Below are 10,697 nucleotides of genomic sequence, written 5' to 3'. Positions count from 1 at the left end.
TAGTCAAGAGAGACGCATTTTTCTTTACCTTTGAACTTTTTTGTTTTATCATTAATTTCTCACATTTAAGGTCTTGAAAAACAATAATAACGCCCTTTCAAGGGTCCTAAATTATAATTTTCACATTTAATGTGTTACTTATATAAATTTGAAATCCGAACAATGCATAGCTTTTTAAAATAGTTAAAATTAATTAAAGATAATAAGTATATGAGAAATTACTTTTTAAAATTTACTTTTATTTATCAAGAAGCGTAAGTAAGAAAGAAGATGAGTAGGAAACTGGTATAGTTAATGTGAAGATATATAATTAATTAGGGATAAAACTAAAAAAATGTATTAAAATTTCAAACATATTTAAAATAATAACTTATAAAACCAAACCTATTAAAAAAGAGTAAAATAGCATGTTATACCCTTATTTCCCAATATTATAATCTTATTAATTTTCTAACAATCTTATTTATAGTGCATCTAGGTTTTGAGTCACGTATAAAGTTAGAATATTAAATATAATTAGATAATATTATCTCTGTTTCTAATTATAAAATCTCATTTAAGTTTTTATAATTAGGAGTGAAGATAGTAATATTAATTGTATTGAATATACTAAAAGAATAATATTAAACCTGAACACATGAACAAGAGCCCTAAAAAAATTGTTACTGTCGGGACCCAAAAGGCACGGAGGAAGTATTAGTTTCTTTTTACAAGTTTTACTTTCGTAACTTTTTATGCAAAAACTAATACGAGTATAAGGTCTAAAATTGAAGTAGTCTCAGTTACGTGTCAACTGTCAACGAAGTTCTCCCTCCTTCCTCCGAACAGAATCCAGAACTCGCAGTTCTCAAAAACCCGAACCAGATCCTCATCATTACAATAGCCTCTACTGTCTCTCTTCTCATCCCCTTCTAACTTCCAAACCCTTTCTTTATTAATCAAGATCGCGATTCCCAACCTAACCTTTCTATATATATCTATATATTAATATAAGTTCTTTCCCTCCCTCCATTTTCAGTTAGTAATCACACTTCTTTTCAGTTCTGTGATGGTTATGTTAATGAGAAATTAATAAACAAATTCTTTGGTTGGTAGTAGTGATGGTTGTTTCCTCTTCGCCGATGGCGAAATCAGAAGTGCTTGAGAGTGAGGCCGCCACCGGTGGCTCCAAGAACGATTGGGACACCCTACGTCGCTCTATTTTGCGACGGAGGCCATCCGTCGGAGGTTTCTTTGACGATTCGTCGCTGCAACGGGACATTCCTGCGGAAGATATGGTTAGTGATTCCGGCTCTAAGGATTTCGTCTCCGCCGCCTCCAAGAGCGGTGAGGGAGAAGATAAGGATCGTGTGAATATGGACAACGCTGCTGTTAATACGAATCGAGAAAAAGTGGTGGACGTCTCCGCGCTGAAGTTCCTTTACCGTCCTTCGGTTCCGGTTCATCGAGCAGTGAAGGAAAGCCCGCTCAGCTCAGATACAATTTTCCATCAGGTTGTGGCAGTTAATTCTCGCCCTGGTTCTTATGTTAGAACTAACGGTTCGGGTTAAGTTGAGGGTCAACGGTTTAGTTGAGAGCAGTTTTCATTGGCTTTAATGTTCGTTAAAAATAGTTCGGCTTTCTTGTTTTCACTCCACCGAGCTGTTATTCATCATACCGTTTTGACGGCGTAATGGACGATGGTGAACAGTTCCAACGCATGAATAGATTTCCAAAACTAGCTCCTATGCTTGACTAAGTTACTCCTTTGATGGCTTTATGCCGTTGGAAGCATGGCAGTGTGGTAGTTGTTTCTTTGTGTAGAAGTTGTTATCCATCAGGGGAAAGCCATGTTTTACAGCCTAGTTTCCTATGAGTCATCATTTGGGCTGCTGTTGCTTATCTTCAAATAATTATGTTTGATATTTTCTTAATCATTGATTGCAGAGTCATGCGGGCCTTTTAAATCTCTGTATAGTAGTGCTTGTTGCTGTGAACAGCAGACTTATAATTGAGAATTTAATGAAGGTTTGACTCTTCCACATATTCTTATCCTTGATATTCATACTGGTGTATATTGATCATTAATCTTCAGAGTTTTTCCTCAGAGCTCAATGCAGTTTTTTTTTTTTTTGGGCAGTATGGTTGGTTGATTAAGTCTGGCTTTTGGTTTAGCTCAAAATCCTTGAGAGATTGGCCACTCTTCATGTGTTGGTAATGATTTTAATTAATGCACTAAATAATAAATATCCATTGAATAATTTGTTGAAGATCATTTCTTAAAATGTTATTGAAGTTGTGCTTCCTCTGCAGTCTTACACTTGCAATATTTCCAGTTGCTTCATATTTGGTGGAAATTCTTGCCCAACGGAAGAAAATATCTGAACCAGTAAGTTTGTGCGCAAGTAAGCTTGTGTCGTATCACACAGGAAATAGATGTTGCCACCACATGAATTCCTTTTCTGTCATATGACTTGTTGCTTTTTCTAAATATGGTCAGTTTGCAGTGTCATTTCTCCCATCACAATATCCCATCCTAACTTCACTACGTACGTTTTGGAATATTGGCTTTAATGTTGCAGGCTATTATCTCACTTCATATATTCATTACAAGCGCTGCAGTCTTGTATCCAGTCTTAGTAATCCTCAGGTCCATACATTTATTTCCTTTTAAGTTCAAAATAGATTCTAGAGCTCTAATTTAAACTTTTCTTTTTTAGTTTGCGTATTGGAAGTGAGTGTAAGTTGGCAAATTTGTTCTAATTAGGAAACTTGGTTCAATGGGAGAACTTCAGATGAATTGTCATTGCAGTATATAAGAAGGGATACACAGTTTTTTGATGAATTATTGTTTGAAAGATATATGGATAAGTCGACCCCAAAAATTGGAAACAATTAAGTTGCTTCGTTATCCTTATCGGTGTATAGAGGCAGCACGGCCAGTTTTTTATTTTTGGACCAACGGTGTGACCAGTTGAAACAATATATGAAGTCATATCTGATGCTGAATGGGTTTGTTTAATATCCGCGTGACATTTACAGATCCTGAAACAGCCACAAGATCATTCAAATTCCTTGCTTGCATACCAAACAAGATTACCCGATTAAAGGCTTCATGTGTGCCTGTTTGTTTGATTTGCTCTATTGGGGATATGGTGAAGGCCTCTACCTGATGATAACAAGTTATATTGAATTTAATCACCTGAAAAAAAAAAAAATAAAATAAGACTATCCTGGATTTATGTACTTGCCCAAATGATTGATGGGCTGTAGTGTAATTATTTGTTTTTTTCCCCCTTGCAGGTGTAATTCTGCCTTTCTATCGGGTGTCACACTGATGTTATTTGCTTGCATTGTGTGGTTAAAACTGGTATCTTATGCGCATACAAACAGTGATTTAAGAGCACTGAGCAAATCAATTGAAAAGGTACCATCAAAGTTTCTGTTTGTTGGTTTCTAGATAACCATAACAGAATGCTGTTTTCTGCAAAATGAAAAATAATATTTAAGATGAAAATATGTGGTTTATCATGTCATCTTTTCTTATCCCTTCTAGTCCAGCATGATCAAACCGTACTGGATTCCTGCACCACTAAAACATCATCACATGCCATGCCATAATGTATTTCTGAATGCTTACGTATCAGAATAATCTCTTCCTTTTGGTGAGTAGTGGATAAATTTATTCCCCTTATCCAAAATGTTAACTGTGCTATAGGGAGAAGAGCCACCCAATAACCTGAAAATGGAGTATTCTTATACCGTAAGCTTCAAGAGCTTGGTGTACTTCATGGTTGCTCCTACATTGTGTTACCAGGTATTGGCGCTTCTAAATAATATAATATATATTAGGACAACAAATTTTGTTCCTCCTTCACATTTGACTTTGACTTGCTGTGCATATTTGCTTCTATTGTTGCTCATGGAATGGATGAGTGGCATTATCATATTAATATTTTTACACCTATATCTTTGGCTTGGAATGCATGTAGGATTTTCAAATAAAGTCTGTTCTGGCATCACTTTTTGCGCAAAATCATGTGCACCATGTCGGTATATAAGTACATGCTGACTATGATATGGCTATTATCTTAGTAATTACAGTAGTTTTGTGACTTACACGGACCATGTACCTATACGCTAAAGGTGTCATGGATAAATTTTTTCAGTTTTCGCTGACTACATTTCCACCAAAAGTGCTCCACACCCCCCTCCCCCAAAAAAAAAAAACCACGCGCACACACAACACAACACAACACCACACAAACCCCAACACTACAGGCCTATAAATAAATTATACAGTCTCCAGTAATCTGAGCTTGTTTTTCCTTATTTTAGTTTTTGTCCTTTGAAAAGAATTACAGTATGCATTTCCCAGCAATTTGCTCTTGATACCTTCTTTTAATTAATGAATTTCTGCTGTTGACTTGATTCTACATTTATCTGTACCCAAGACATGCATATAGATTGCATTTGTCAACGAGTTTTGTTACAGGAGTAAATGTTCTAACATAATTCTGACTCACATACATTCCACTGTGTTATCTCCAATGCAATTCAATGCATTGTTGTTACAGCCAAGTTATCCTCGCACGCCTTCCATACGTAAGCAGTGGGTGTTTCGCCAAGTTGTTAAGCTGATAATATTTACTGGAGTCATGGGGTTCATAATAGAACAAGTAAGCGGTAATTCTTTATAAATTTGTGTACCTCATCCTTTTTCTCTAGTTTCATTCCTGTAATTTTAAAAATATTCTGACATTGGTTTAATGATATAACTTTGCAGTATATTAATCCAATTGTTCAAAATTCTCAACATCCTTTGAAGGGAAACCTTCTATATGCCATTGAGAGAGTTCTGAAGCTGTCTGTTCCAAATTTATACGTGTGGCTCTGCATGTTCTACTGCTTTTTTCACCTTTGGTTTGTATTCTCTATCTTTTTATGTTTGTACTACCTCATGCAATGACTGTCTTCTCTCCTGTATTTTTGAAGGATTGTAGTTTATAATAACATGCTTAGCTTTTGGAGCAGATGCACTAGCAATCACAAAATCTCCACTTAAAACTATGCCACAACTTTGATTTCTTTCAGAGACATTTTATGCTTAGGGGAAATGTTGCAATGCAGGTTAAATATACTTGCGGAGCTTCTTCGATTTGGTGATCGTGAATTCTATAAAGATTGGTGGAATGCCCAAACTGTTGAAGAAGTAGGTTCTTTGTCATAAAATATTCATTGGATGTTTGTTCCTCAAAGGAAATGACATATTTGTCTTTGTTGCATGGATTTGCTCTGCTGCTGTCATCAGTATTGGCGAATGTGGAATATGGTATGTTTCTGTGCTCTTAAATGTTTGATAATGTTAAAGACAGATAGCAATGTATTTTCTAGTTGATTTGTTTCTTTATGTTTGTTGCACGTTAAGCCTAATACTCTCTAAATGTAGCTCATTTGAGCTTAACTAATCTAGTTTGATCTTGACGATGTTGTTTTTAAGTACTTCAATGTTCATTTTGATTGTAAACTTTGAAAAATTGCAAGTCTTGCTTCCTGTCTTATAATAAATCAAGGCTAAATGAAAATTTTGGTTTTAAACACAAACTCAACCGGGACAGCAACTTTTTATTGAAGGCTTTGTTAACAATAAAATGAAGAAAAGTTGCACCTCCGAACCATCTACCTCTCAATGAATGATTCTAAAACCTTGATAGCACATGCAATAGTTATTTTGTGGCACCATTCTAATCCAGTACTATATAACTGAGGGAACTCTTTCTGACTGTAGCCCGTGCACAAATGGATGGTCCGCCATTTATATTTTCCATGCTTAAGGAATGGCATACCCAAGGTGACCTGTTATTCTTCAGCTTACAGTATGGACTTTGATTTCAGACACGTTTCCATTTGTCTGAAAAGCTTTTCTTGTAAACATAGTCAACCTGTGTTTACCATCTCAGGTTTTCTTATCCCATTTGTTTTGGTTATTATTGAATTGAAATGGATAATATATATATTTTTTGTAAAGCATGATGTGATATGTCTTTTGATGCACCACTGGTTTTTTTTTTCTTCATATGTTAGAAGAATTAAAGTATAGATAATATTCTCTAATCACATTGATTTAGAAAATGTTTACTGTTTAATCCAAACAGAAAAATATACAGATTCAAATAATATTCCCTACTGATCATATTTCACGTGGTTAAACAAGCATAGGAGAGCAGCCAAATTAATTTGTTTTCTCCATGTTGTTACAACCTTGTCATCTTTCTTTGCTCTTTTGCCCATCTATTTTTATGATTTTTAAGTATATAGTCAATGTTGTCCAGGGTGTTGCGGTTCTGGTTTCATTTTTTGTCTCTGCTGTCTTCCATGAGGTATGGTTCATCTTTCTCTCCCTCTTTTGACCGTATGTTGAGAGGCTATTCTGCTTGTCTGCCCGATGCAATGTCAAGAGCTGGCAAGAGCTTGCATTGCTTTACCACTTTACTATTCACACCCCCCCCCCCCCAAAAAAAAAAATCCGTTACCCTGGTCGGGTGATGGGAAGAGGATCAGAATTAGAGACAAAGTTATGATTCATTGGTTAGAAATTACCACTCGACACTACTTATTAATTATTTTTTTATCAGTCCATACCTCACAACTTTATCTAGCAACACCAACAACTCCTGTGCCTTATGGCATGTAACTAGGATCGTGCAGATGATAAAGCTGCTGACATATTTTATTTATCCTACTTTCTTCTTTCAATTTCTTTATTTTCTGCCGTTTTTTTGTTTTCATGTTGTATTTGGCTGGAGGATTAAAGACTCTAGGTAGAAAAGGTTTATGGAAAAAGACAAAAACCAATTTGAAAAATAGAAAAAGAGGGATGGCAGATTTTATGTCATGGCAGTGATAGAAGGACAAAGTCATAATACTGAAGCCAAAACCACACTTGGTTTTCATCAACAATCACTTATTACCGGATGGTTGAGTCTATTTCCTATTCATGTTTTACTTAATTCTATTATGAACTCTAGTTCCCCTTCCTCCCAAATGAAACATTTATCCAAGCATTACTAACTATTTTGTTTTTAAAGAAAGCTATTGATTATGCTCATGATTACCGTTTCATCCGAGGTGCAGCTATGCATTGCCGTTCCCTGCCACATATTTAAGTTGTGGGCTTTTATTGGAATCATGTTTCAGGTAAAGAAGCATAATGTAATTTTTTTCCTTCTACCCCCTTTCCCCCAAACACAACTACTTACTCTTGACAGGAAAAGATGAAGCCATTTCAATCTCTTTTCTTCCATTGCCCAAACCAAAGAAGCTTTGTTTTCCCTACTATTGAATCTTTGCTAGATTATACTACCTCTGGTCCTAAATAAAAACCCAAAGTGGATTTTATATTTGGGACCAGATGTAGTATGTTTTTTATTGGTTATGATACCATCAGTGTTTTAGTTTCTCTTGACACTTGTATTTGTGTTTCTGCCTGTTTAGGTTCCTTTAGTCATGATCACCAATTATCTGCAAAATAAGTTTACAAACTCTATGGTATGTTCATGATTCCTATTTATAGTCATTTTGGTTCATATCATAGGCACACATATCTGTGATTTAATTATTGTCAACTTTATTCATTGTTATCGTTTTCTTCATTGCAGGTTGGAAATATGGTTTTCTGGTTCATATTTAGTATTCTTGGTCAACCTATGTGCGTACTGTTATATTACCATGACCTGTTGAACCGGAACAAGGGAATTGACTAAGCTTAGTATTCCATGCATGTTAATGATGAGTTTTCCACTTCAAAGAGCAATAATTTTAGATCTGTGGCCCTCTTTTGTTCTCTATTTTCAATATATCATTGCTCTGGGCTCTATGTAATTTGAAGCTTCTTTGGAGTTATCTCATCTTTTGATCTCCGCAGCATTTCTTCTGAACTCAGGTTGCTTTGACACTTCTGCTTATATATGCACGCATGCACTTTTGAAGGTAAAAAGAACTAAAGTGGCTGTGCCAGGGGTTTTCATTCATCACCATTTGTAAATAACGGTGACATGTTATAGGACAGTTTATGTATTACTGCATCTGCATGTTGCGGGAAAATAATTTTCACCTTATTTACAAATATGAATCATGCAAAATGCTGGGCAAATTCATTTTAGTAACGTTTAAACCACGGGAAAAGTCGAGTTATACCAGTGAGTTCAATCTTGGATTTTTGTTTTTTGAACCTAAAAAGCCCGATTGGAATACATCGCAATTGCCAATTTAAAGCGTTTTATCGTTTTAGTCTATTTTATTTTAACAGTATTTTTACTATTTTTTCAAATGTAAAGAGTGGAATTCATTACGTCGGGGAAAAAATTTCTTCAAGCATGACTTTTTTTTATTTATATTATTCAAATTCAAAATCCTATGTGAAAGATATCAAATCTCTGACTCAACTAGGTGGTTCCCTAACGAGATTGACAGGAACAATAAAATCATAAAGTGTGCATAGAGATCAGGGTCCTTTCAATCTCAATTGCTCACTCAAGTATACAGAGTGATAAAAGGGGTTCGTATTTAATAAAGATCCAAAGCAAGGCTCATTCCATGTTTCCCTTTTCTTTATCATGTGGGTAATTAAGAAATTAAATAAATCCACATCCTGTATTAAGTATCTCTTATATAATGGCCTTCTTTTAAATTGTAGCCGAATAAACTCACCCCTTAAATTCAAGAATTCTCCAGGATAAAATTCATTCATGACTGAAACAGTATCAAACGAAAAACCCAGAATGTACAGAAGAAAAGAGAAATGATTACTAAACAGTAAGAACCAAAGGCAAGATAACATAAACCGGATGACGCGAGCCTTCAGTATCTGTGTTTTTCTCTTTTTATACACGTAACATCTTTTATTCAGAGGTAATTTTATTCGAAATACTATCAAGTACTAAGCATGTGAATTTCTCTGGTCCAAAAAAAAAAGTATGTGAATCTCTTCCAATGAGAATTTAAACTTTGATTCCCCATGTTGTAAAAAAACTAAACGGTCTGTTTCCGACTGTTAGGGGGTGTTTAATGGTTTACTTTTCCGTAAAATGAGGTAATCTCCTCCACAATTTCGTGAAACCATGATTGGTTTCACACCCCCTTAGTCTCTCTTTTCAATCTATAGCAGTAGGAGAAGAACCGGATGAGCAAGCCTTTTGCAACTATCCAATCCCACAGACACAACCCCCTTTGCTGCCCGAAAGTAGAGAACGAGAAACATTGCCCAAAGATCCAAATAGATTCAATCTGACCCTTAGCATGACCACTCACATCCCACAGCTTCCTTCCTGGGCACCCCCTCATCAGTCACCATTAAAACACACCACCTCATCCATTAACCATGAGAAGCCTCAAAAGTCAAAACAGGTCCAGCTGTACCATCCAAAAACAAGTTGAAAACCTTCGTCATCAGTTTTCTGAAGGAAAAATTACCGTCAGATTCTGAAAAAATAATTATTAAAATTTTTAATAATAAGAAAGCAATTAAATTAAAATATATTCTAAAACTTGTTATTATATATTACTCAGATTATTATTGCAATTCTCCTTTTCTCCTTTCCTTACTCTCATCATTTTTTTAATACAAAAATTAAGATGCTAGGACATCTAACAAAATATTTGAAGATGCTTGATCAATTTTAATCCCACATATATAATTTTAAATATAAAATTCAAAATGAAATTGAATATTAACATTTTAAAATTAGTATTTTTTATGAAATAAAATAGGAGAGTAGAGATAAACAATTAACTAGACGACAAAGTACTCTTCTCTATGTGTGAGGAACATGACCGACGCGAAAGGCAAAACCTTTCCAGAAAGCGCCCTCCTGAAAGTCAAAGTTGAATAAAATTTTCTCATCCGAAATAACTTCATACCAAACAAAGCGAAGTTGAAGCTGCTTTCACGGAACCCCATTTGCAAAAGGTAGAATCTTGCCCCTCCTTAGGCCGGAGGGTTTTGAATTTTGGGGTTCTCCATGGAAGATTTTAGATCCAAATCGTACGCTGATGGGAGGATGCAAATTGAGAGCTACAGCAGGAGCGGGACCGCTTCCGCCTGCGGCGTCCATGGCATGCAAGACCTCCGGTGCTACAGCGCTTCATATGCATCCTCTGTTCCTCCTCCGACCACCCAAAATCAGATTGGGTTCAACGATGTGAAGTTCAAGAAAGGCAAGTCCACTAACAGTTCCTCTTCGAAGAGCTGGAGCTTCAGTGATCCAGAGTTGCAGAGGAAAAAGAGGGTCGCTAGTTACAAGGTGTATACTGTTGAAGGTAAACTGAAAGGGTCTTTCAGGAAGAGCTTCAAGTGGCTCAAGGACAGGTACACTAGAGTTGTGTATGGATGGTAGTGCTTGCTAACTCTGAGGATCCCAGGTGGTGTTTTGATCTTTGAAAATAAGTATGAATCCGGCAATTGGCTATATTATATCTTTGTTTATCTACTGATCACAGTTATTTCCGAGTCTTCAAGTACAAATATGTAATGTAATGCAGTTGATAAATTATGAATTTTAAGTGTTCACCTTGGATTGTATTAAGAGGGTAATCATCTTGATTGCTCCCGTAAGGCATGGCTGTGTGACGGTATTTTGTGGAGGCCAATTTCCTCTCACATTAGTTCATTATCAATCAATCTATATATTTAATAAAATCTATTTCGCATTATTTGCAAA

General features: G+C 35.6%; 2 protein-coding genes across 2 annotated transcripts; both read left to right on the top strand.

The window, feature by feature from the left end:
• Positions 1-838: 838 nt before the first annotated feature.
• On the top strand, positions 839-8,063 carry LOC114731232 (diacylglycerol O-acyltransferase 1A-like). Its single transcript, XM_028918366.1, has 16 exons — positions 839-1,493; positions 1,927-2,007; positions 2,120-2,193; positions 2,293-2,368; positions 2,562-2,629; positions 3,283-3,406; positions 3,698-3,796; positions 4,557-4,658; positions 4,766-4,902; positions 5,110-5,191; positions 5,291-5,311; positions 5,768-5,830; positions 6,312-6,359; positions 7,114-7,176; positions 7,474-7,527; positions 7,638-8,063. Exons 1-16 carry the CDS (start codon positions 1,101-1,103, stop codon positions 7,740-7,742), a joined length of 1,590 nt encoding a protein of 529 aa, XP_028774199.1. The 5' UTR covers positions 839-1,100; the 3' UTR covers positions 7,743-8,063.
• A 1,798-nt stretch (positions 8,064-9,861) lies between these two features.
• Positions 9,862-10,697, top strand: LOC114731234 (uncharacterized). The gene has a single exon (XM_028918369.1). The coding sequence runs from the start codon at positions 9,999-10,001 to the stop codon at positions 10,371-10,373; it is 375 nt and encodes a 124-aa protein (XP_028774202.1). The 5' UTR covers positions 9,862-9,998; the 3' UTR covers positions 10,374-10,697.

The sequence above is a fragment of the Neltuma alba genome, unplaced genomic scaffold, assembly GCF_004799145.2.
Source record: "Neltuma alba isolate B1F8T4 unplaced genomic scaffold, ASM479914v2 tig00012808_pilon, whole genome shotgun sequence".
Classification (NCBI taxonomy): domain Eukaryota; kingdom Viridiplantae; phylum Streptophyta; class Magnoliopsida; order Fabales; family Fabaceae; genus Neltuma; species Neltuma alba.
Note: the sequence above shows the minus strand (reverse complement) of the source record. Positions and strands in the feature narration are given on the sequence as shown.

Coding starts and splice junctions, on each gene's coding strand:
- LOC114731232 (XM_028918366.1), top strand. CDS start 1,101: ATGGTTGTTTCCTCTTCGCCGATGGCGAAATCAGAAGTGCTTGAGAGT. Junction 4,659..4,765: donor TGGGGTTCATAATAGAACAA/GTAAGCGGTAAT, acceptor ATAACTTTGCAG/TATATTAATCCAATTGTTCA. Junction 6,360..7,113: donor TCTCTGCTGTCTTCCATGAG/GTATGGTTCATC, acceptor TCCGAGGTGCAG/CTATGCATTGCCGTTCCCTG.
- LOC114731234 (XM_028918369.1), top strand. CDS start 9,999: ATGGAAGATTTTAGATCCAAATCGTACGCTGATGGGAGGATGCAAATT.